General features: G+C 41.4%; 1 protein-coding gene and 1 long non-coding RNA gene across 2 annotated transcripts in view; one reads left to right on the forward strand and one right to left on the reverse strand.

Moving 5' to 3' along the window:
• Positions 1 to 27,982, reverse strand: part of suclg2 (succinate-CoA ligase GDP-forming subunit beta) — a 96,242-nt gene that overhangs the window by 46,217 nt on the left and 22,043 nt on the right. The window contains exons 3-7 of the mRNA XM_085776148.1: positions 7,845 to 7,944; positions 6,668 to 6,758; positions 4,561 to 4,713; positions 3,472 to 3,561; positions 2,054 to 2,150 (exon numbers count right to left, since the gene is read on the reverse strand). Of these exons, the coding sequence (XP_085632274.1) occupies positions 2,054 to 2,150; positions 3,472 to 3,561; positions 4,561 to 4,713; positions 6,668 to 6,758; positions 7,845 to 7,944 (531 nt within the window). The remainder of the gene's footprint in view (positions 1 to 2,053; positions 2,151 to 3,471; positions 3,562 to 4,560; positions 4,714 to 6,667; positions 6,759 to 7,844; positions 7,945 to 27,982) is intronic.
• Positions 16,815 to 17,973, forward strand: LOC146987117 (uncharacterized). Its single transcript, XR_015035915.1, has 4 exons — positions 16,815 to 17,020; positions 17,471 to 17,527; positions 17,625 to 17,777; positions 17,869 to 17,973. It is a non-coding gene; the product is annotated as an uncharacterized LOC146987117 (long non-coding RNA).

The raw sequence follows: 27,982 nt of genomic DNA on the forward strand, positions 1-27,982 counted from the left end.
TCTTATTTTTGTGGGAGAAAAATAAAGTTCAGAGCAAGTTCAGCATAAGCTGAATCACAACTGCTACAATGTGCTTTGCTTTGTGACCAATTGTTTCTCACTTGACTGTGAGGAGCACTTGAAACGTTAACCTGCTAACCTTCAATTCTGTCGTGTTGTCAAGTGGCAACACAAGGTCTCAAATCTAGGCACACTCTGATTTTATTCAGGAATTCAAGCATTTCCATCCACCTGTGAACACTTAAGACAAGGAGAGAGGAAATCATATGCAAAGATTATACACTGTGAACTGAGACAGGCTCTTAGCCCATTATTTGAACCTGAACACATAACTATGGTAATTAGTGATCCAAAACTCTACGCAAACCATGAGGCACAAAAGATGAGAGGTATCAGCTACAGATCTTGGAGATCATTAGTATCCTTTCCGTGAGGGATGTGTGCAGATATCTAGCAACTTCATAATTTTTAAAAAGACCTTTTCAAGGCCCAAACATAATAAAAATCTAATAACATGTTTGAACTAATCATATGAGGAGGTTTCAGTTGACAGCTGACAAGTGGCAATTCTGGGATTGTTTTTAATGCAGTATAACACATATAATGTTGCTAATTAAAAATGTGTAAGTGCAATTTCATAGCTCCATTCACCTTACATTAGTACCAGATTTTTACAGCATAATGCTGATGAGATGAATTCCGTCTCAGTCTCACTGTAACAATCCATATTTGTACAATATATTATTTATTTCTCTAGACAATTATTCTATCCTGGAGCTAATTACTTGAAGTAAATTTCAATTTAATGTCACACTGAATACGTCACAAGCTGTGCAACAATAAAGAACTGAGAATGATAATTATAAAGCTTTTAATTTGTTATAATCCACCCTTTCATCCGTTAAAATAAATTAAATAGGCGTATTCCAAATTAGGGTATGTACAGTATAAAAAGTAAATGTTCTTCAGCACATCATTAAACATTAGGAATAAAGTAGATGTACAAGTAGACAGATGTAGACGTGTATGTATCTAGATACAGGGCAGAGAGAGGCAAGTGAAATGTGTGACTATTTGATGCTTATTTTTGAATGAGGCTTTACAGCCCAAACATTTTAGTTTTTCTTTTTTGCATTCTCAAAATAAACTAAAAACATGGTGCTGAAGAGTTCAATTCTATATGCAAAACTAAAATATATCTTAAACAGTGTACACAGCCCCACCAAGGTGAAGTATTGACAAAAATGTTGAAAAATGTTCAACATGCTTAAGGAAAGTGATTAAATATTCCTCTTAATGGTTCCGCACCAAACTTGAATTCTCCCTGGCCCATGCACCATCTCTCATCCCTTCACCAAGTTTGCAAACGCTTTTAGCACTGGTGGAGGTAACTATCCAAATACACTTGATAAAATGTTTACAATAAAAACAAAACCTCAGTGAAAATGTAATATAATTTTTAAGGCTTGATATACAGCATGTAAAACTGAATTGAAGTAATCATTAGGACCTGCCAACATGCAAGATGTTTTCCTACATATACTACGGAATATCCTTGAGCAGTTACTCATGAGGGATGTGCCCGTAGGTGCTGCGGTTATTTGCAGTTCCTCATTACTAGATGATGATAGACTGTACGCCTTTAGTTAATCATCAATAACTAGGAAACATCAAAAAAACACCAACATGCTATTAATATGGAAAGCCTTGCTCCCTGAAGCCACTTGGATTTTGATCCAGACAAAGCCATCCAGACAGGAAGCTGACGTCAATGTGTTGCAATTACACTTCACATTCTTAAATGCATTCAGACCTGAGGAGATAGTGTCTCTGTATCTCACAGTCAGTCATTAGTGGGTGGCTGCGTATTCATGCTGAAATGTTGAATTCTCAATTTAAAGTGTTCAAATATTACTGAGCTTTAATGTGGTGTAAGGACAGTTACTGACAGGAAGCACAGACATGCATAATGCACACAAGACAGAGGCTAAGTCAACACACACACAGACACATGCGCACACACAGAACAGGCACTTTCTATGATACAAGGTACCTTGTCCTTCGGGAGTCTCGCCGAGAGGATTGACTTCGACTTGAGTGGCGTCGACTTTCAGGAACAGATCATAGAGCCTCTTAATCTGATCTGCTGCCTGCGTGGTCCACAGAGAACAGTAATTACCTGATGGTTCGGCTCTGAGCAGCCGGCCCCGCCAAGGCCACTCAGCCTCCCACACAGGGTACATAAAACATGGCAAATCACCTTCAACATCGCACTGTCTGGGTTTGTTTTTTCATGAATGTGTACATCTCTGAGATGAAAAATGTATTCGTTTTTTTTCATTAAGGTGTCAATATAGGCAAATAAAACATGGATTAAGATACAGGTAGCACAGGTTGACCTAATATGGCTATCACACACTTTGGGTAGATTTCATATGCATACTAAGGCTTAAGATAAGTAATACCTGTTTTTCACAAAATGATTGATATTTAAAAAATAATAAGGTGGCAAAAGATGAATAAATCAACACAGAAATGGGACAATACTTAAATCCCTTTTTTAAAAAGGGATCTCAATTGGTATCTCTGCATTCCAGGCAATATGAGTATTTTAGAGGAGCTGTAATTATGTCTGAATTAAACTGTCTGGCAGCCAACTCACTGCAACCAAGGAAAAGCATACTGACAATGCAGACACTTAACCAATCACTCTCTATTTCTCTCCTTGCCTGGTTAAAATCAATGCCCATTCAGTATCCTGCAAATAAAAAGAATCACCTACAATGGGATGAAACCAAAGCTTAAACATTTTCGACTCTCAGTTTGTTTCTCAGAGGTAGATTCATTTGGTTCATTTATGCGCTTTCCATGTGTTAAAGATTCTGAGCTAATCTGATTTCTCAAGCCATGGAGCCTGTGGAAAAGAAAACAAATTAGTGAGCTGATGCCAAGAAACAAATGGCTTGGAAATGAACTCTACATCTAAGCCCACATACCTATTCTGAATTTCAACTCATGGTGACACTGCACTGTTTCCTGGCTTCATTTTTTACCAGATAATGTTGCCTGAACATTGTAAAACTTAAGCTGACAGGAAAGGAAAAAATGTTTGTGTCATTGTCCCGAAAATCATGGGTTGTCAATTGAAATGAGTTTTTGTTTCTTACTGGTTGAATCACTCACTAAATCAATGTGCAGCATGTTCTATCAAATAATGGTATCATTAGTGATGTCAGCTCCCTCAGCCTGGCACAGTACCATGCGTCACTGCCAGATATGACAATAGACCACCTGGCAAGTGTGTAGTGTAATGACACTTCACAACTTGCCTGTGGAAAACTAATAATAGCCAAAGTTTGGTTTGTTTGTGAATGAGCATACATCTGCCTGCGTATGTGTGTGTGTATGTTTTTCGTAGATATTTCCGCCTCTCCTTTGCATTGTGACTTTAAAGCCTTCAGCGCCCATTACCTGTCTCTGCAGAGGTCCTTTGAAACCCAAATTAGCTGCCATGCGGAGCGCCTGGTCGTCTCGCACACCTTCAAATATATCTATGACTTCCTATAAGATTTGGAGTGAAAGGGAGAGCGAGAGGGAGAGAGCATATGCGAAGAAAACAAATGGAGAAAGGGAATGAGAGCGAGAAAAGGCGGCTCAAACACTGGGCTATAATTTGACACAAAGCGGATGTTCATATTAAACTGCCGACATCATAATTAAGCAGTGGCAAGCTGCCAGACATGGAGAGAATAGACAGTTGGAACTGAAACGATAGATTTATGATCATTAAACCCTCACATCTTCGGCTTTCAGATAGTGAGAAGCTCTCTAAAGTTTTTTTTTCTTCCCCTCATAGGATTTGAGGGTGAAGAAAACAACAGAATTCAACAGAGACTGTCATCAGCAGATGGATTAAATCTGTATAAACTATAGTTCTGGACCATATAGATTTTAATGAGATTATAATGGTGTGCATGTGTGTTACATACAGTATGTAACCTAAAATATTCACTGAGATAATGAATGATACATATCTCGGGAGGATGTTACCAATCAATTCTAACATCTGTAGACTATGACAAGGAAAAGCTAACTAACAATAGTAAATGCAGGCATGCTCCATCTGGGATGCTTAAATCGTGCATCTGTTGACAATGACCTGTTGCCAAGCAGCAATGTGACTACAATGGATTAATGTCTGAAATGGAACCTGATGAAAAGCAATATACAACACAGGAGATTCTTTGTGTGTGTGTCTAAGTATTTCTTCATGCTTAACTCCACTGTGTGGCTGTTTAGATACTGCTGTGTGCATGCAAAGACAATACATTAATTGAATTGAACAGAAAATCTGAGCAGAACATCGCTTCCATCTGTACAGTAGGACTGACTGGCAAACCCAGCCCTGGCATGACGTCAAGTCAAATAACACTTCAAATTTTAGAGTGAAGGGCGATGGCTTTGCACTTTTAGGTTTCATTGTACCAGACAATGTCATTATCTCAATTCATCTCATTTGATATTGTTGTGATGAATGTGAAACCGCCATAAATCACGAACCTTAAAGATGAGCTCCGGGGTGTTGGCGGCGACCTCCTCGATATCCATACCTCCCTGGGGGCTTCCCACCATGACAGGACCATTACAGGAGCGGTCCATTAAGATGGCAAAGTAGGTCTCCCTGGTGATGTCCAGCGCCTCAGCAACCATCACCTGGACACGGCACAGCAGGAGAAAGAGGGGCTGATGGAGGAATGCCACTACGATATCAAATTTATTCATCGTCACGTTGGGTATAGCAACAAAGTGTAGCACTTCTCCTCATATTTGGCAAACACTTACAAATTTGGCAGGTTCACATTACAAAGTAATATGCAATTTAATACTGGACAGACCACACAGGCACATCAGCAGGGCAAAATCTATGAAGCGTCTCTCTGAGGAATGTCATGTGTTGTGAATGTGAGAAATGGGGGGAGGTGAGGGTAAGACACAAGTAGAGAAGAGAGAGGAAGCAAGCAAGAGGATCCGGTGGAAAATACATTTTAAAAAAAGAGGCTAGAAAATATAATTTGCTTGGTTTTGAAGAGGCTACGGGTTTTAGATGGAGTGTTTGTTTGAACATGCACTGCCCTCATGCTCTGCTTCCACCCTATCGCCCAGCGAATGAGGATGGATAGCTTTCTCTACCTCACGGTAACAGACAGCATAGCTTTCTCCCTGTTCAAACGCTGTCTCCACCAGTCACTCTGAGGTTCCTAAGTCCTCCGTCATTTGACTCGTAGCCTGATTCTTCAGTCAGACTAAACATATTCTATTCCCACTGTGACAATCCCCCTTTTTTCACTCAAACCCTGGTTTTGTCTTAGTCTTCTCAGACAACCATCTCTCAAACCTTTCCTTATCTTCTCGCTGCATCGCTCAACCAGTGTCATGACAGCAAATCCATGTAGCTGCGGAAAAGGTGCTGCCCTTTTTTTCTCTGGTGTTCCCTGTGCTGTGGTGCAGTGTGGGTAAAAGGTTGATGTGAGCTCCATTGGCAGGTTGACAGCAGAGCTACTTCTGAGTGCACCTGTGTTTTCTTTCACTACCATCGCCTAGGGAAGGTGACCTGCCAAAGTGACACCCCATGCCCCACAGAAACCAACGACGAAAATACATTTAAAAAGACAAAATATCTAACCTATCTTACCTCATTTATGTGCATTTGTTTAATTTGATAGTTTAACCGTGCTTCAGAACATAACAGGACTTCTTTGAAGCATGCTTTTATCAAAAGCAGGTCTTTTTTTGGAATCTACTCACGTTTGCCCTCACTGAATTATAGTGGCAATACAAATAAAACACTCTCACTTTCTAATTAAAAGCCATGAGTGGTTCAGCAGACAGGATTCTTTAATTTCTTCACAGGTCTTTTATTGTGACACGGTTACAGATATAAAATGAAATGACAGCCAAACGGAATAAAAAGGATGGCATCGTAATCAAATACTTCAGAGAATCCAATCCAAGTGTTGAGAATCATGTGACTGTATTGTTGAATTTATCAAATTGAAACCTGGAAACGCACACTAGGCTTAACACGGACATAGGGGAAACACAGCTCAGTGATCAGTCAACATCAGATCTGGTCAAATGATAAAAAAAAAATGTGTGACACTCATTTGATTTCACCTAAACGCAGCAGAGGGAGCAGGAGCAGCAGCTCTTGTGGGGAAAAGCTGGGGTGAACATAAACAAGGGGAGGCAAAGAAAGTGCAGGACCCACAAACAAGCCACAGCCTGAGAGGCCTTCATCACCTGGAAATGTCTGTTTTGAGGAGGTACAGCATGCAGCATGCGAGTAGAGAAAAATAATATTCCTGCTTGTTAGTGGCACATAGAAACAGTTGTTTACCAAACACTTTAAATTCACAGTGGGGCTTTTATTTATGCAATGAGCCATAACATCAGCCAGCACAAACCCACAGTAAACAACAGTGAACAGCTACTATTTAAACCCAGGAAAAAAAAGAGAAAAATCAAAAACAAATACCATAGAGCCAGACTGCCTTCACAGTCATTAATTTTACAGAATTGTATTACTGGACTCAAAATGCCTTGAAATGAGGTCAAAAAACAACAGGAAAGAGCTAACTATATCTTTCTATATTTCAGAGAGACTCACCGTTTTCACTTTCACTCCATCTTTAGGCGTCTGCTTGGTAGTCAGGCTGAAACCCAGCATCTTGTTGGCCAACTCACCAACCACTGCAGGGCTGAAGGAGAGATGTTACAGGTCAAGCGATATCCTCCTTTAAACAACAATCTGTTTTTATAAAAAAGATGAATCACAGGAAATCTTACACTTACAAAATGAAAGATGAAAAAAGCAGGTGAACTGACAGATGAATAAGTATTTCTTTATCTCTCCGGAGCTTTGTTCGGTTGGAGAGAGATATGCCTCAGCACTTTCTGGGCATTAATGTAACATATTCTGACAAAGCACAGTTTTTTGGAGACACGTTGGTACATCTACACATCGCTGTGAATGAACCTCTACTTATTCTCACTTTTTAAAATCAGCGCGCATGCTGGGTCTGCTTCTGTAAGCCTGCTCTGGTTTTGTAAGTGAATACAAATGAAGCCAGGGGTTGTACTCATCTTTTGATAGATGAGAGGAAGCCGAACTGTGCGCTCATGTCACTGTCTGGGGACTGTGAACTTCAGGATATCTCACTTGGAAAAAGTTTGCGGCCACTCCAAACCCTGAAGTAGGGTGACGATGATGCATGTCTTGGACAATTGTCATAAATCACCTTTTTTGCCTTTAAGGCCCGCAGTAAATGGTAGGCACTTTTAATAAAACAGGTAGCACCGTCTTACTCGTACATGGAAACTATGAAAAGAACGCAGCACCTGAGTGGAAGAAAAGGCTCTGTCAAGGTGCTGTTTCGCCTTTTGAAAAATGCAGAAGATTTCAGAGTGAGGCCTTACTGGAGGAGTACAGCTACATCGCCCTTTGTAATTCCAAGATAGAACAAAATGAACCTCAGCAGAGACACACAACCCAATCAACCTGAGAGAGGAAAACTCACTACGGGGTGCGTAACACTTCTGCCGACCTTAAAATCCCTTTTTCAACATTTAATTGAGGGTAGTTGTTCCAAAACAAGACAGTGGAAGAAAGAAAAACTGTTTATTTGCAGCACAAGTAATCCTGACTGCGTCTTTGTGCCTAGGGAACATCTTCAGAGAGCTCTTTGAGCCTCCTCACTCTAAAAGCCGCTGTCGTAGGAGAAAATAATATGAATGTATCTCCCACAGATACTCGCAGTGTGAAACGCACATGGGGGGATACTTACTCCTTAGTTAAGTGCACTCCACCTTTGAGGCCACTGTCGAACACCCCCTTGCCTCTGCCACCGGCCAGAATCTGAGCTTTCAGCACAATCTCCTTGGCATCTGGAAGACACAGAGAGACAGGTGGATGGAAAGGATAAGTAAACGGATGGAAAGAAAGACAGAGGAAAGTGAGACAAAACACTGAAGATACAGGCGCGGCACCTCGAATGCCCTCTTGAGTCTGCCACTTATCCGTCTATCTAATTGAATGAAGAAGCGAAGAGAAGAAAAGAGGGATGAGTGTGATGTGTGAAAAGGATTATGGTAGGAAGGAAGGAAAATTTACACACCAGAGCTCAGCTTCCCTCCATTAGCCCAGCGCTACTAATTACAATGTAGTAGACGAATATCTCTACTGAAATGGACATATTTTAAAACAAGACTGAGTCTAGAGTCATGTTACTGACTCTATGACCCCACATTACTGTAGGTGTAACTGTGCGTTCACACCAAAAGCTTCCAAAGTTTCAAAAACGCCCGTCAAGTCATTCATTTTCAATGAGAGCCCGGCGACCTGAGCGACCAAGGCGTCAACTGCCGTCAGCCGCACTTCGAAAGCGTCCACAGCTTCCAAAGTGTCCAAAGCGTCACCAGACGAGAAGTTGAGTCTCGATTAACTTTATGGTAATTAGCTATGATGCAGTTCGGTGGCAACCAGTCAGAATAGACGTGTCCTTCCATGTGTCTTGCTCCTTCAAATGACCAGCGCGATTGAACTTTGATGTCACGTGAAGAGCGACCAAAGCGACTTAAATTATTGTGCCGCTTTGGAAGATGTCTTGTCTGAAGCGCATCCTCGGGCGACTTTGCCTCTTTGGAAGCTTTTGGTGTAAACACACAATAACATGTACACAGCAACAATGCCAACATGCTGAGGTACAGCAGTGTCATCATTATAGTTTACCACATGCTAACATTTGCTGATCTTGCTTACCACAAAGTGTAGCTGAGACTGACAGGATATGATTAGTTCTAAGAATTTTTGAATTTTGGCTTCATCATATAGGCACATGTGATGACAACCCTTCCCACAGTTGTTGAGATTTCACTAAAATCCGAAACTGTCACCTAAGAGTAGCACTGGGGGGGGCAAGGGCAAGGCAAGGCAAGGCAATTTTATTTGTATAGCCCGTTTTTACAAACAGTTTGTCTCAAAGGGCTTTACATGGCATCGTAACAACATCCTCTGTCCTTAGACCCTGACATCGACTGTGGAAAAACTCCATGGAAAATTTGGGGGGGCAAATTATCAAATCACGTAGCCCGACAGTTGATATATTCTGGTCCAAGTTAATATATATCAGCTTAGATCAGAACTACATTGTCATCGCTAGAACCACACTACTATAGCAGTCAAAACCATCTTGCATATCTAATAAGCACTGTTTCATGCTGTGTTTAGCATCCAAGAACACAATCTCAGTGCAAGCAACTGTGTAACTGCTGGAAAACTTCACATGACCTTGATCCAATTACGAAACCACCCTGAATCCCCTTTGCTGTCACTGCCACATCGCAAGAACTCGCACATCAGGAGGAGGCCCCTCGGCTGTCTGTTCAACATCCTGCCCAAAATCTCCCTCTATTCAAATGGAGCGAGGACACACGAGGAAAGATGGTCTCTGGCTAGGTTATTATTATCTAGGAGGGGGGAGTCCAGCCATTAACAGGTGGCTACCACCAGGGTGGGAGGAGGGTGGTAGGGACCGGAGTGTGGGAAAGGAAAGGTGATGATGATCCACCGTGCAATGTCTGGAAAGACACCTTGACCTTGGGGGATCAAAACAAGCTCCTCCCCTTGACTGTGTTCCAAGAAAGGAAAACATGAAACCCTACAAGCAGGATGGAGTGTGTCTAGACAGGAGCTGGTGAGCCTAAGAACTCTGAATGTGCTCACAGCTGCTGTAGTAAGAAAAGGACCCCGAGAAAATAGCCTCTGACAGGGTGGCAGGGATTAAACTAACACTGCATTAGTGAGGCCCGTTCTCTGTGGAGAGCGGAGAGCGGAGACACCGAGAAAGAGAGAATGAAGGTGTGCTCTTACGCAAAGGGCTTTGAGAGGAGTCATAAATGAATAAATATGTTAATAAAAAACTGCTACTGTGCAAAATTAAAAAGAGTTCAAAGCAAGATGAAATAGTGTCCTGCGGGCATGTGCAGTGGAGAGGGACGGTACAGAGGAAATGACTTTTGCTTTAAAAGAAGGAAAAAAAGAAACAAGTGGAAGAACAAAGATGTCGTCCAAAAGGGAGATTGCATTGTCTGAGGTGTGGACAAAGGTAAGAGTACTGACACATTGATGAGGTCCTTAAAAAAGTGAGATATGCTTTTAAAGTGAAGACATATTTAATATATTAAAAGGCATGTAATATGCCAGGGAAGGTAATGGGGTGAGAACGTGGCAGGTGTTCATTCCTGCTGCACTAGTAATTGATAGAAAACCTGCTTATTATGCGGCACACAACAAGATATTATAGCAATATCAGCAATTATGAATGGGTGCTGAAGGAGCAATGTGCTGATAATAAGAGGAAACTTTAGAAAAGAAAGGACAAACTCAGAAGAATAGAATATGTATTTTGGTAAAATGCGTTAACAATGCATCTTAAAGACTGTCATGAGAAAGTATATTATTCTCACAGGAAACTAAATCTGCAAATCCGCTGGTTAACACTGACACACCACCCACTGCTGGAATACAAGAAGAGGATAATGATGTCCTCAAAGATCACAGGGAACATGGTGCATGGTAAAGAGCAGGGCGACCATTACCTCGTAGTATGACAGACATGAGATGGCCTCTAACATTTAGATGTTGAGGTTGGTTCCTAATGAGAGTGGGAGTGGATGGAAAAGCGAGCAGCAGTAGTAGTAGTAGTAGTAGTAGAGTAGTATATTAAGTCAGTGGTACGTGTGCTTTTATGTTCAACCTGCAAACTGTGGTGAACATGTGGTTGATCAGAAAAGACACCAGTCAAAGTCACACAGTAACAAACCTGCAGAGGTCACACTCCAGACTGAGGCCGAGTATGTTACATGTTACTGTACATGTTACAACAGTAAAATATTACACATCCTGTCCATGATGCCTCCTAAAATGTATGTTTTCCCAGCATGAAAGTGCAATACACTGTGTACAGATGTACTAGATACATAACAAATCATTTCTTTGCTTGTTGAAACCACAATAATTAGAAATACCTCCTGCAGAAAGTGATTTGGTCATTAGCTGAATGAAAACCCTTTTCTTGGGGTGGGGGGGAGACATTGTTGCATAATCAGTTCTCCACTTCTATTTGTATCATACATGCCCCACTGTGAAGATGCAGAGAAAGATTTTCATCTCCATTTATTTTCTATATCTCGGGGACACAGGGGAGGAGATTAACATTGCACAACATTTCCAATCACATCACATGCAATCGGAGTAATGCGGTCATCATCCTCGGGCCTTACTCATTTCCCAGTAATGAGTGCAAATCAACTCCCAGTCTGCTTGCCAGTGACAGCAGCTGGCAAAGGGAATGTTACTTCTACAATCAGTGTCTCTTTCAGCCTCTTTTTTTATGGGCTTTTCAAAGGCCCCCTACTACCCCCTGCTCCCTTTCTGCGTAGCCCATGGGTGGCCAGCAGTTAGCATTGGTCCGATATTTAATTAAGCCTTCGAGGATGTGCCCATGAGGGTAATACTGGCTGGTAAGGGACAGACGAGGCTGTACCCCAATCCACAGGGACTAAGATGGGGCTACCATCTGCACGGAGAGCGCAAAAAACAACCAGGGCGCCCGCTCCCCGGTGTGCGTGTACGCTATAATGAAAGTAATGTGGCGGATAAATGGAGAAGACTAATCAAACTCTAGGGAGAGTGGCGAAAACAAACACAGGCGTGCACAGACACAATCAAACACCACAGGGAGCCTCAGCCTTCCTATGGATAGATGCCATTAACACTAAAAGAGACGGGGGAAAAAAAGATCAAAGACCTCTTAACGTTCAGCGTCTGTGCTCATCATGACAGTACATCTTCTGGTTACGATGCAGGAGAAAGCGTTGATTGCTGCCAAACAGGCGGAAATAAGTCTTTAGGAAAAAAAGAAAGGTCTTAAATGTCAGTCTCTCACACCATTAAAACAAATAATGTGGGTGCAATTATTCTTCTCCAAGCATATTTTGGAAGTAGTTGCCAGCATCTGAAATACAATTTATAATTCAGGGGTATTCCAATACTATAAGTAGAAAGAACAATCTGTGATTCCATTTGCTTCCATCTAGCGAGTCATTAAATAACCTCAATTATGTTGTCAACTGCATATTGATAGCTGCAGAAAGCTATTGGAGCAGCTCTTGCTTTTGACTCACTTCGCCTCAGGGCTTTTTGCTGTGTCACATCCATGGCTCACTGATATTGGGAACAATGAACTCATAACCTACTGTAGCAAAAGTACCATAGGCAACACAGGATATTAATGACTTAAAACAGAACTAGCCGATAAGCTTTGCTAATTGCACAGGCGGAAAAATGAATATGTGCATGCTGTTTGCCCCTCGCATGTGTAGAAAAGAAGGTCAAGTCAGGCCAACGCTTATTTCTGTGCAACATTCAGTGTAATAGCCTTGCCAACACATTACGTTTTCATTAAACTTTGGCACCAGCAGGGTTACGAAATGGAACAGGTCGCATTTAATGTTTAGCCTCCTTGTGCGATGATTTTGTTTCGCTACAGCGGGAAAGCTGATATTATCTTGGACAAGTTCAGCTTTCCATAAACTTTTACCATTTCCAATTTTGCCCGGCTGCAAAAAGGTCAGAGAGAAAATGGCTCCTCAGTCATGCAGTGATGGCAGGTGAACCAGAAGGAAAGATGGGGAAATAAAATCTTTAGTTTTTCATCTACCTTGATATATAATGGTCCTTGGAATCTTAAAGCCGAATGTGTTTACCTGCTCAGTTGAGGTTGAAAAGTCAAGAAACATTGATAAATCCTACCCACGCTCTATGCAGCCCTCTTGCTAGTGACTTGTCTTTAAGTCCAAATGTTTGGACTTGCACAACGACGGACAAACAGGCAGATGTAGACGACACAAAAAAGGGCAAACATAACAATTTGATTTCTTTGTTCCCTACAAGTAAATATACCATTACCATTTCACGGTCTTGTCTGGTTAATCCCCCCGTTCCTGTGTCCATCTCTGCCTCTAATGATGCCATCTCAGTTTTACTCACTGCAGGAGAATATCAGTGTCCGGGACTGACAATGGCACCTGCATGTGACACCTCCTCCAGTCACTGCTTACATGGCAGCTGAGTCCTCATTAGAGGACAAGTCCACCTGGCTTTCAGAGACAGATAGCACTTCTAATGACATCCTGAGATAGCCCTGGTCTCCTCTCAGTGACGGAGAGGTGCAGTTCAAACCTCTGGCGGAGGGTTTTTCATTGGCGTGCAACCAGAGGGTTGACGGTAATGATAACGATGTTGTGGAACGATGGGTGCTAAATGACCACGGGGGATATCTGTGGGGAGAATCATTTGTCTCGGAACTGCAAAAGAATTTACTTTTATGAAGCTAAAAGAAGAGAGAGAGTTGACTGGAAAAATACAACTCTGGTTTATAGACAACATAGAAATGTAGCAAATCTCCATAAAAAATGTTTAAATAAGTGACTAAGAGTCACAAACATGAAGCGCTTCTCACTTCTCATTTCACTTTTCATCAGTTCGGCATCAACTTTAGCAGATAAAACTATTCAGAAAACCGCCAACACATGCTGTGGCTGATACGCTGCTGGGCAGGAGGACTGGTCACAAAGCCATTTACACTGATGAGTAATGAAAGTTGTCCGATGGCTTGAGCTCCCTACAACAAAGCACAATGCACTGCAATGTTTGTACACCTCACTCCAAAATACAATCTCCATCCCTGAATCTAACATAATTCTTAACTCAAATTCATGCTAACACAATTAGGTAATCTGACTTTATGCAGAGTACCACGACAACAAATAACAGGCGACATGTTCACTTCTTCTGGCACATTAGTATCATCCTAATATGATAGAGAGGATGTGTGAGAAATAATTCCACATCTCACCCACAACATGAATAGGTTAGAGTGCGTAATGAGGAGGTGGAAACACTAAGCTGCTTACAGAAATCAGCTCTTTGAGAGACAGGCAGCTTTACCCTGCAAAGCCTATTTACAGCTGTTAAGACAATTTCAGTCGCATGGCTTTTTCTTACCAAACCAGAGACCAGAGAGCCAGCTTGTGTATGGTACAGTATGACAACAGGTCCTTAGGGAGACCAGAGCACAGTGTCTCTAAGCTCTTGTACTTGTGCTTAAATGTGTTTTAGCAGATTCTCAAAATTTTAAATAAAGCTGTTACTGTGTTTGTCCATGTTAATACTCTACTTAAATTAGCCCTGCCACATCTTTTTATTCATTGGGTGTGCATTTTTTTCTTGGCAGGTTGTGGAGACAGGAAAAATACAGACCAGCATCTGTCTTCCTGTGTGACACGCCAGCCCTCTGAGGGGACGAGAGATGTTCTGTCCGTCAGCGGAAACCCTGCAGGGAGTGGGTCCGCGAGGCAGAGATACCTGCAGCTCACTCCAGCTCAAGTCCCCACACTCATTTATTTCCCCTACAATGTGATAAAAGTGGAAAACAAGGACACAAAGGTACTGCTGTAGTACTATGTTTACTTTGCACGTGGGTGGGGCGTCGCTTGAGGAGTATTCAACGACACAGACAAAGACAGAAGGAGTGAAAGAGGATTTGTATGAGACAGCGTTGCAGACAGAGAGAGATAAGAGGGCTGAAAAGAGAGCGAGTTCGGCACAGAAGGTAAAGGTCAGGATGTGTGGGTAAAATGCAGAAGAACGAGCAATGACTTTTTTGCCTTGACATTACCAGTTAATAGCTGTGTAAATGAGCCTAAACCCATTTACATCCAAGTTATTAACATAATACTTGTTTTAAACTCTGGCCACGTAAACAGCAGCAGCTTGGTTAATGGATGTAAATTTGTCAAGTGAATTTCTTTTATTAGTGTGCACAGACCCGATCAGACCCATAAGTATATATAAGCGTCTACAATAATGGCCAGATATTCCACGCAAACAAACAAACAAACAAACAAACAGGCAGCAGCAATGGAATCCAAACAAGCTGTTGTTCCAGCCAGGGGAAGGTAATTGTGTTCTCTTGCAAACTGCACATTTGCACTATACAGTCTACAGAGAGAGGCAGTGCTGAAAATGTACTAAGCACCAAATGGTTCAACTCCAAATGGCCAAAGTAGTGTGACAATAAATAATCTCTTAAGTGGAAGCCAAGAGGGCAAGACAGGAAAAAAACAAACAAATCCAAACACAAGCCTCTTGCTCTCTCTTGCTGTGTCCATCTAGCAACAAAAAATATCACACATTTCCTTAAAACTGACACAGTGCCAACACAGCTGTATGTTTCCTATAGTCTCTTGTGATCTGCGGGTAGATTCTTTGAAATATCACGTTTTCATTAAGGTGTGCAAGTGACCCCACCCCAGTTTCTAGCATTTAATATCTGAGATTCTCATTTACGTCCCAGTAAAACTGATATTGTAAGTGTAAACCCCAGTAGTGATTATAAGTATGCTGCTTTCAACATTAAATAAACTCTAAAATTCAATCTGTATTATCTGAATTGGCTGTAGGTACCGCAATGTGGCTGGACATCAACCCCTTTTTGCGGCACAACCTCATCATGCAGCTGTGTTGGTTTACAGTTTCATATTATTACACTATTTATGTCAAAAGTGCAGTGATTCAATCGTATCCAAAGGAGATCCTTGAAAAACGGTTTGGGCAGGCTACATTTGAAAAATACACAATTCAAAAGACTTCTACTGTAGATCGCAGTTTGATAGACGCATCATGATCCAATGAATTTGTTTGTGGCGTTCAAAATGATTGGATGGTGTTTTACTGGATTGTCCGTTCCACATGTGTGACATTTTTCATTTTTGTGACAAAGCATTTGATTAATTGGTTGTTGGGTGTGAAGTAGGGTTGTGCCGATTGGCGATCCAATCGTCTATCAGCGATTGGAAGGACGATCGGCGATGTTTGGCTTTCTTGCCGATTTTACACACACACATACTCGCTACTTTTTTATTGATCTAATGCGCAATCTGTTTGTTTTGTTTTAATGAAGCCGCTTGGCTTGCTGCTTCCAACTATACTCTGTCAAATGACAGTGTTTCACCAATCAAATGCAGCCACTGGCGACGTCCAATCAGTCGGAGCCAGGTAGTCATATGACCGCACACAACATCTCTGTGGTAAACAGGGTGGCCACTCTGCCTCAAATTTGAGGAAACACGTTTAGCTGGTGTTGTGGCTGTCTATGCTAGGCTGCCGACGCCAGCCCTGTATGTCACAGCCCGACGACGTGTTCACTGATATGCCACAAATAAATTACGTCCGCCATGAATAGATTTTTCGGCTTTCGGCAACGCAATAGCATTCCGTTCATTGATCATAGCGCTCTTTCTCCGTTATTAGCCCTCACACACACACACACACACACACACACACAGAGAAGCGTGCATGCATGACAGCAGGGCACGGTAAAAGCGATCCTCATACGCCGCCGCCGCCCCCCCCCCCCCCCCCCGGTCGAACGAACACGTGGAACGGCCTCCGCCGCCAACCCCCCCCGGACCCCGGCGATAGATAGGTCTATCGGCGATCTCCAGGGAGGGCGATTGGGACGATCTGAGAATGTCAAAATCGCCCAACACTACACAGCAAATTCAAAAGTGTTAAATTTCCAGTGTTGGTGTTAAATGTTAAAAATACAGTGTTAATTCAACACTTGCTTAGTTGATTCAACTATGTGAGAGTTAATTCCTCAAAAGAGTTGGTGTTAATCTGGGGAGTTAAATCCAAACAACACTATTAAGTGTTGATTTTAAAATCAACACTTAAAATCAACTCTGTTACGTGTTGACTTTAAAATCAACACTGAACAGAGTTTCTCCAACGGATCTGTGACGTGTTTTCCTGAAAGCGGGACGATTCCCAGTCTGAGCAGGAGTCTGAACAGGGGCAACAGCACTTTCTTTTCGGGACTTCACCGAGTATCTTTCCGTAAGTAAATGAAAGGCAGCATGCCTATTTGATAATTACCTTCTATTCTATGCAGTAACGTTAGTATTTTTATGTGTTGATAATAAGTCTAACGGAGTCCTGTGTGTAAAGTTAGCTGACATCATGGTAGGCTAAGTCCAATGTTAAGGTTAGCATGGTTGTTGTAGCCTGATGCTATTTTTTCAAGTGTGCATTAATGTTCCTTTTGTACATAAGACATGGGTGTTGATAAATATGCTTAACCTTGGTAATGTTATAGGCCTGGGGTTTGAGCTCCTGCCTAGGGATAACATTAGCTGCTAAAAGTCGGACTAGCTCCGGGTGGTAGCCTAAGTTAATTATGTTGCTGCTGGAGGAATACAGGTGTAGTAGACACACTGGGCTGCCACACCGACCTCTTCTCTAAACCCAGAGTTTAATCTTAATTTTATTTTCTCAATCTATCATTAGCCGCAGCTAATACAGGAGCCACACACACCCCTCAGCTGCTGAACATCTGAAATGTCTGTGAGTTTTTATAACGTTAACTTTGAAGTTACGCCGTGTTGTAGCTATCTATGCATATGAACAATAGTAGCCTATAAAAATGTGTGTTCTTCTGTAGATTGACCAAGACTTCACCATGATGTTTGGAGAGGAAGTGTCGGGCAGAGTTTTGACAAAAGGGCATACTTTTGTCAAAGCTAGGATCCTGACAGACTGCGAAAAACTGACTTCTAATGAGCACATTGAAGACCTCTTGTCTGTGCCGCACAAGGTGGGTCTGGTTAATTTGTCTCCTTCTCTTTAAAATATCTCAGTTATTTATGATGTGAATGTGTCTGACATGTCTCCTGTTTTTCCTCTAGGCCGGGACAGTGACCTGCTTCTCCTACAGTACCTCCAAAGGCCACAAAAAGAGTGGCAAAATCAGTGCCTGTCAAGCTGAGGACCATATTGTGAGATATTTGCAGGTATTCAAATGTTAATGTACTTGTATGTACAGTTATTCTGATGATCCTACTTCAAGTGTTCAGCACATTTTTTATTGACTTAGTTGAATGTAGCAGTAACACTTTTCACAATTTTCTCATGAGTCTTCTTTACATTTTGTTAAAGATCGGAGCCAGTGTCGATACCTTCCTATCTGGTGTGGTGCCGGGACAGCCCTTCCTCCTGTGTGTTGGCGCAAAGAAGAACAGCATCCAAAGATACTTCGTCATCATTGATCACAAGGCCATCCCTTACAAGACACAGACATCCTTGGCAGCTTTCGATGAACTCTTCTTCACCTTCAGTGTCAACTGAACTACACTACCGTGAACACCAGGCACACCACAAAGGTTCTGCATTGCTTTGTCAGCATTTAAGACTACACCATGGTCTATCCTGGAAAGACATTACATTTAAAATGTGAGGAGCCGGGATGTTGTTTATTATTTTGCACCTATACAGAAGCATCTTGTTCATTTCCATTTAACTACTGCTGATGTGGACACTCAGGATGAAGTTGGTGAGCCCTCAACTTCACAGGCAATGAGAACAGACTCTCCAATAACTACCCAGCTCTCTGTTGATAATAATCCTGTGTATATTGTGTAACCTGTGCTGTGGTTAGTGCAAAGCCAGTGCTGTTTTTGTGTGCTTGTTTGAAATACATGATGATTCAAACTACAACTTGTGTGGATTTCTTTATATATTATTACTATTATTATTATTATTACTATTATTATTATTATTATTATTAACAGCAGCAGCAGTAATAATATATTTAACACTCCCATAGTGTTACTATAATTTGAACCTTTTTCAGTGTTAAAACAACACAATAATAGTGTTAATTTTTGACACTACACACTAGTGTTAGGGAAATTCAACACAGTGAGTGTTAGATTTTAACTATTGAGAGTGTTGTTCCAACTCTGTCACAGTGTTAATTGTTTAACACTTTCAAAAGTGTTATTTTAACTCGATCTAGTGTGGCGCAATATAGACACTTTTAAAGTGTTGAATTTAACTCTCTAGGAGTTGAATTAACACTTCTGAATTTGCTGTGTAGTGTGAAGAGGATTTCAAGAAATACAGTAAAAAGATCTCCCCTACCTTTAGGACCAGGTCCATCAAATTAAAAACCAGTGAAATACACAACAGGCAAGCTGCTACTTGAGGCAAATACAATAGGTGAGTAGGTATAAATTAAGGCAGTTATAGGTCTTATGAGAAAATGTACTCTCCTTCGGGCTCATACTACTTCACACAGCTTTAAAATGATCGCTGTGCCATTAAGTATCACAGAACTCCATCAACACAACTCTGTTGTTGAAAACAACAGAAGACCTGAGGTTTTGAATCATGTAAACAAGTATTTTTTTTCAGAATGGGTTATTGAAGAGCATGTGAATGTGTCAAATGCATTATTAGCATCAACAGATTATTCCTAATAAACGTTTTATTAGTGAGCATGTAAATGTATTCATTATAAAACTTGATGAACCGCACATCCTCCGTTCCTTGGGGGTCACATTTCCAACAGACTTCCCCCTCCACGATGATTGACAGGCCATTTACTGTAAAACAGACATCACTGAAGAAGCCCTCTTTTTTGTCACTATCACAGCTGCTATCTCGGCCGGGCTGGGATAGCATTTACAGCGGAAACAGTGGAGGTGGCTATGGTAACCACTCGCTGACAGAAATGGAATGGGTGGTAGCAAGAACATAGAGATGGCAATGATACAAGTGCAATATCCCATAAGACTTGGGCCTGCATACTCTTTTGAAGTTCAAGAATCCATTGTAAGATCGGTGGCCTGGATAGATGAGTAGCTGCTTCAGTGGCTTCTGTCCAGCAGACCAACGACAAGAGGACACACAACATGGGCTCCAGCTGGTGTACATACTACACAGACAAACACAAAAAGCACTAAAGAGGGTCGTCTTATCCCCCACAACTTCAGACACAAACTGAAGTGAAAGGGTCGTGGTGGAGCCAACTCCTTTCAGCACTAACTGCTACTGTCAGCGCTTTTCACCAGAGACTCTGCCTCATTTTCTGAAGGGGGAAGATGAAAGTGGTCTTAAAAGGCACTTGAAGTGTTGAAGTGCATGAGGCGGCTCCAGTGGGGACAGTGCGAATGAGAAAGGAGGAGACGCACAGTGAGTAGAGGTCTGGCCATGTTCCATGTTTTAAGCGTGTTTGACAGTAATATATTTGTCTGTCCCTTGTTGAAAAGGGAGCAGGTCCCATGTGTCTATAAGGAGTTTGTATTCTTCACTCTATTGAAACACTAATTTGTTCAAACACTTTCTTAGTAGGCCAGGATTTGTATCACACACAGTGATATCAGCATTGAGACTAGGTAAAAAAAAAAAAAAAAAAAAATTGATTATCCAATTAAAATTGATCTCCATTTGAATAATCCTATACTGATCCATAAAATCTGAGACTGATCTTTTAATATGTGTCTCTCACCCTCTCCTGTGGATGTGTTAAGCCGCCTCAACAACATCTGGTGTCTTGAATATAGTTGTAGTGCTGTTGACACCAACGGAGCACCACTTGGCACCAAATGGGATGAAATAAAATATCTGCAGTGCAATGGATTTGGTTGAAATGTATTTGAAGCACTTTAGGATCCAATCATCACTAAATCACTAAATCTCAGTCATGCTTTGAAAAGAAAAGAAGGACAAGAAGGACTGCACCATTAAAGGGACAGTGTGTAACTTATTTGGCTTTTTATTAGCAAAAATCATTTTCAAAACGAGGTGCAACTTAACTGTGCAACAGAGGCACACTCCAGTACATACAGCACTACACCGCTGCACGTGAGAGACAAAAACATGACAGGTACTGTCCCAATGAAGTCACTGGCAATAATGTTTTGGAAAATGCACCTGCTTCAATATGAATCTCATTCATACCCAAGCTAAATTTATATTGTAACTGAAATATCAAACTTAATCAATATTGAATCAAGTCTAAATTTAAGAAATACAGTACTCGGCATAATAAATGTTTATGGCAAAGAATCTCAGCCTTACATAATACTGCTATCCAAAAATGCAAAAAATGGAGAAAAGGCACACAGAGGGAAAACAATAGGGAAAAATATTACTGCATTGCCTCTTACAAATTCAATGTTCCATGAAGCATGGAATAGCCCTAATAAAATATCCAATCTAGGGCCAGTATTATCGAGATAATGGCTCTATCGCTGAGCAAGTGTTGGGACACACTGACATAAAAGATGAACTGAAGCATGAGTGATGCTAATGTGTCATATTCACACAGCAGAGCTCAACGCTCACGACAGAGCTTGAAAATCACATGTCATGTCCATGGCATTTAATAATATCAGAATATAATATATTAAAGCTTTTGTGTAGTTGAAATCACTTGTATAATTTCTGGCAAAATAAAGTTTAAGTGTTGTGTGCAAGTTGGCATCTTGTTTTGCCGACCCTCCAAATGCATTTTTTTTTTACACCATTACAGAAGACTGTGGAATCCAAAGAGAAAAACATAAAAATAAAATATATAAAATTATAATGAATTTTTGGAATCTGAATTTTCGATTTGATCTTTTAAAAATTTTCCATGCTCATATAGAAGTTCCAGTTCAAACTAATAGTGACAGCCTACAGCACATGTTCATTACAGAACAAGTCTTCCCTGAAATTGTAGATGACAACAGCTTAAAAATGTCTCCATCCACAACAAACAGGTGGGCCCTTCCACCCAAATACTCTAATATGAAAAAGCAGATGCAGCATTACAAACTGAGAAAGCAGAGCAGAAAATCTTGACTGGCTTGTGAGGCAGTGAGCGAGTATGGAGGGAGGACTCGAGTGAGATGCAAACGACACACATGGATAACGAAGTCTTCCGAACGGCTCGTGGTGATGCCCATGGTGGGGAGGAGCGATTCTGTGACAGATGGTACAGGCTAGGCAGTGTGTTGGGTTGGTGGAGGAGCATATGGTACTCTCTAGATGATCTCATACACCAGCGCCAGGCCCAGTCGGAGGTGTAAATGCTTATCTGCACCCTGCCAGAGAAAGCGGAACCATTGACATGCACCGGCAAAAAATAAAAAAAAATATATACAATATATGTTTTTTTTTTCATCTAAATTATTTCACATTCGTACTAATCAACTATGCTATTCTGTATCTCTTCCACAGAGAACTTAACCTTTTCGAAGATTTACATTTTGTTGAATATTTATTTTCTGCAAACAATGAATCCTAAAGTCAATGTTAACCTTTTTTCTTCAGGCCCACACAAATTCACCATAATACGCTATTTATGCATGTGATTTGCATGCTATCGTTTTAATCACCTATATTTCACAACTGCAGAAAGGCACTGATGTACAGCATCACGTTTTAATGAATTGCACACACTGTTCGACCATTAATTTATAGTCGGTAGTGGAGATACGGCGGTCAAAGAACCACAAACTGCAGGTACTGTATCTGCCATGGACCTCCTTTCTGTAGCTGTAGTAAGGAAGGAATTAGAGCATAATGGTATTCCTTCCTCTCACACCATAGTGTAAATATGCAGGGTTTAACAGCCCAAGAACTTCCTGCCTGTGCTATCACAGTTACAGCTGCCCTAGCCCTCTATGCCGCTGGGTCTTTCCAGCACGCCCTTGGCTCCGTGTCTGGAGTATCCCATGTCTCTCCACACTGTTAGTGGTGGGGAAATGCAGTGGATAAGTCTGGGAGTCCATCCAGCGGAGGCTGCTGTGTCGGCGCTCCCCTCTGCACTTCAGTGCACAATGGAAAACCCATTCCACTAGATTCCATCCAGAGAGGCGAAATTATCTCACCCGTGTATGCTTTCACTTCTCACATGCTATCCTGCAGGTTTTGATGATCTAGCATATTGATGTTAGAATCCAATACCATTTTAATGAAACACTTGTGCACATATGATGACTCAGAATTCAGCACCAAAATGTGTCACACAGGATGGCTATGATGAGGCTGCTAAATCCTGTGATGGCCAAAAGCTGGCTGCTTTGCTGCTGACACAAGATATATTACTCGTTAATTATCTGTACAAGCATTTTCTCTAGATTTGGATCTGAAACTAATCCATGATGCTCAGGTCTCCCTGTGAGGACTGGCATTAACACTTAGGCAAAGACAACACAATGCACTTTGAGCCAGCATTGTGTGGAAAGTTACTGGCTAATGGTTTGCAATGATATCTGTCTCAATTTGCAGATCACAGGCCAGAGGCATAGAGGGGGTCTGAGCTGCCACGGAGAGCAGACGACTTAATGGGCGGACTGAAAACACACAACAGTGTCCTTGGCCTTGAGCTACTTGTATTTACACATCATCTGAGGCACAGTTTGAACCTCATTCACTTGACTTCAGGGTATTTGAAAATCCCCAGGAACCAAAAATGATGTCTCCTCTTAAGGGGGAAAAATAAACCACTATACTGTATACAGCATGGCCAGTAAGATGTCCTACAGTATGTATTTTGATGTGGATTCTATGCAGTGTGTTTACATGTATCCCGGGTTATAATCTGATTTTTGAGTATCCCGTTTTTGTGTTGGTGCATGTAAACATCATATCCCGATTCCAGAAACCAGGATATGCCTGTATCCCGCCTGTTTAATAGCTGCAAATATCTGCGGAGGCACGGGCCAATGAAAGAAAGCACACATCATATGTCCCACAGTCGACGAAAAGATGCCCTACTCATCAGAAAGTTTTCCTTCTACTCGGAATTCATAAATTGCATTACAGTAATACAACAATACAATAACAACTGTCCCTTGTCCTACTCTGTGGTAATAGGTCTGTTTCCATTAACCCTGGAAATGCGTAAAACCTAAATACCGCGTTTAAAAGCTGGTAGTGGAAATGCCTACATTTCGAAAAACCTCTCAAATATCGCCAAAACATTTTATCGCTCTCATGAGGTGGTTTTTCAGACATGTCGATATAAGAGTGTATCGCAAAAGTGTAATGGAAACGCTTTTTTTACATTTACTTCACTCCAGGTCTGATCAGATATGATCCCTTTGGTAATGTTTTTCTGTTTCCCTTCGTCTTCCTCTGTTTTGAGTCATCCCGTCCCGTGTACAGTTTTCACCCAACCAGGTTATTTTAATAAAACTTTGCCAGGTGAGGTACAATCTGATAAATCAGGCGGTGTCACACAATAACAAGTCCGTGTGAATAACCACTATACTTTACCGTAATTACGTCTCATTCGCTAAACACCTCTCAATGGAAGCATCTGCAAATAGGATTTGTACTTTTTTGAAATTTTAGAAATATCACTTTTATTTTGCGAAACCTGCAATGGAAACGTAGCTAGTGACAGTCAGAGAGCGCTAAGAGTGAGGATACATTTGTAAGCCATATAATATACTATAATATAAGCCACAATGGTCTCATTTTTGCATATTTCAAAATTGCAGTGATTTACGTTGTAAAAATAAACATCACAGGTGCCTATGCAAATAAGATGCAGTAATTAGAAACCAGGATATGAATAACCAGGTTCGTCTGTGTTCAAGTAAACTCAGTATCCTGAATATGATCATAACCGGGATATGGCTCAAAACCAGGATACTCAAGTCCATGTAAACACGCTCCATGTTTACTTACACCATTTCCACTGTTGAGTGTTTTCCAGCATGTTGATGTATAAAAGCAATACTGATAAACATGTGATTGTTGTTGTTGATCCTATTGATGTTTTTCTGTCTCTCTCCACAACAAACCATAAAGCCACAACTAGAACCCGTACACCTACACACAGACACACACACAGACACACACACCTGCCTCTTCAAAGAGTTGGCTAATGTCAAGGTAGCTCATATTATTCTGTAAGCCAACATATCAAACTAACTACGCCTCTAATAAGCACACATGAGATTTGACAGCCATGCATAAAAACTGCTCTGTTTACACTGAATATTCATAGCTCTGGTGAAAATAAATTAAAATGATTCCTTCCTCTGTTAATTGTCATTCTGGCAGTGAAGCTGTGCTAAGCACAAAGAAGCGAAAAAGAGCAGCAGCGGTAGACTGAGGTGAGTGAAGAGTGGGAGAAATTAGGTAACTTTAAGAACTGAAAATAAGACAGAAAGAACAAAAAAAACAAAGACACAGATTGCAACACAATCTTTCAAAAGACAGCCAGGAAGATGACAATAGTAAAGAGGGACAACATATTCCTAACTCATCTGATATGAATTGTAAATACACACACTAGTATGTTGCTGCCATTCATCACACAGACGCACCATGCAGAGAGGATAAGAATCCAAAACGATGTTTTCTTCCATTCGTGCTTTGTCAATGAATGATTGCTGGGGGAGGCAGGAGGCATGGCAGACATGAAGGGCTCTCGCAGCAAGGAAGGGGAGGGAAAATGTGGTTTTGATTTAGAATTCAGAGTGAAAATCCATCAAGATTTGCTCCACAGATGCATCTGTCAAGCGCGTGGCGACACAAAAAGTGGACTGCATAATCACATTCTTTTGGGCTGAAGCAGGGCACAGGTATGTGTGTATATCTGAAGGCAAACAGGATATCTATATTCATTATGAGAGCTGCTGATATATCAAGGCCTGTGTAAGAAAAAAACTGTAGATACTGTATACATAGAAATATATGTATTTGTGTGCGTGAGTAAATATACTGACACACACTATACCACAATATATTTTGGCTAATTTATCTGACCTTTTCATATCAGATTTTTTTGGAAAAAATTTAATAGAAAGTACGGCTGAAACTCGACTGCAGCATCACAGGAACACATTACACCCATCAGTTATTGATTCTGCCTGATAGACATACTTGTACTTCTTGTACTCTTGAACAGTGAAGCACATTTTTAGCAGCGTGTGGGTTTTGTCATACCTCTGTAGCCACACAAAAGAACTAGATACCTGGATGCCCAAAATCTGTTGAAAGACAGCTACGATCCACAAATGTGAGAACTCAACAAGCAAGGATAACATTTAAATTTATGCTATGGTAACTTCATGGTCCAAAAGTTTCTTTTTTCAGACCTACAGCTGCTCGGGCTGTCACACACACACATACACACATACAGTACGATGCAAGAATTAAAAGCTTGGCTATGAGACTTGTGGATCTGGGTCATTGGTTTTAGACAGACAGCAGGAGTTTGTGTGTCATTCTCTCAGTGTCCCAGTGGGGCACACATTACAAAAACTTTGGACTTTCTGATAACTCCCTGCGCAGCTCACCCAGTATGGGGCCACAGAAATCAAACCCTATTCTCCATGAGCCATTAGCTGGTTGTGAGTCACCCATCTGCCACAATGTAAACTCTCCCCTAAGAGTTGTCATTCAGGTTAAAAAGAATCAATGGTCCATGTCGGATATTTCATTTTTTATGTTTTGATAGAAAAGGAGAAAGATATTAAGCTATTTGTCCTCGGCGGTAATAGAACAAATCAATCTGTGTCCACTTGAAGAGAGGTGGACCACTCCACAGTACATGAGAGGAGAGATAGGAGTTCCTATTGCATAGCTGCAATTGAACTGTCAACTTAACCACTTCATGGTTAAGTGAGTGTAACGCAGAGGAGAATACTGGTGGTGGGTGTGCATGAGTGTACGTGTCGGCGTGCTCGTATGGGCGAGCTTACACTACGCATGTCATTCATCTGTGAATGTGCTTCCATGGTCCACTGGTTCATTCTATTGTGTATGCGGAGAACCAGGAGCTCGCAGCAGGATATCAGCACCACGCAGAAATCCATTTGCTCCTGGTCACTTCAGATACACCAACCATCTGCATCCCCTGCACACAGCCGTACCCCCCTGTGTCCTCTCCAGTGGAAAGCCGTGAAACCGCGCTTCATCCACTGCCGGCTCCTGGGAGTTGGAGCTTGGCAGCCTCAGTTTGCATTTCAGCTCAAGAGATCTTAACTGAAGAGGTTACTGATCTCCCTCTTTCTCTCACTATCTATCATGTATGACCTAACATAGCCCACGAGTGAGCCATACACAGACACGTTGTGCAGCTGATGAAATGGAGCGTTGGAAGATGCTCTAATGCATGCTTTAGTGAGCCAGCGGTGGTACAGAAAGTGTGAAATATACGTACACACATGTACATGAACACTGACCGTGGCTTAGTGCGTAAATGGAGTTAGAAGATAAAGCAGCTGTGAATTATGCCGTGCGAACAGTGGGGTTGATTTACCAAGCCAAGCACAAATTATTGTCAGAGCTGCAACAATGTGCGTTGGCACATGTTTTCAATTTAGCTGGGAATTTACGAACACTCATGATATAAGTGGTCACAGCCACAGTTGACTTGCATTGCTGCTAATTAAGTCTGGATGCCTGGCTTTTTAACATGTGTCTTGTCCATTTATAGAAAGCAATGAAGTGCAAGAGAAAGTAGAACTTCACTGCTACTGGGCTTGAAATATTGGTTGAAGAGACCAATAAATATATTTCATATGTGCAGTCATGCAATTACTCCTACCGCAGTGGACAATCTGCAATGATAAATCACTTGCAGCCATCTTTTCCCTCTGCACATACTTTGCAGATGAAATACATTACAGTAAACCACGGCCACCTTTCTATTGCCAGCACAAAGGTTCATGATGTTGTTTTATGTACAAATGACATAAAAATTGTTAGTACTGACAATCCTGAATAGTAAGTAAATCAGCCCTTGAGGTTAGCCAGGATTCTATTAAGCCGCCGCCTATCCCCCTCGTCTGACCCAAGTTTTCTGTCTCTCCATTTCTTCCCCTACCAAGCAATATACGTACTGTCATGAAAATATATATCCTCTTCCTCCTATTCAGTTTATCTTTGTCCGCATCGTAACCTGGGCCACCGAAAGGAGCGCCCCAGGCGCTGGAGCCTAAAGGCAGCAGTAAGAGTCGAATCTCACTGGCTGACAACCAGTACACTATCAGAAAGCCGCTGCTGTACTTG

Source organism: Trachurus japonicus, chromosome 5 (assembly GCF_045865225.1).
Source record: "Trachurus japonicus isolate A0001 chromosome 5, Traja_1.0".
NCBI lineage: Eukaryota > Metazoa > Chordata > Actinopteri > Carangiformes > Carangidae > Trachurus > Trachurus japonicus.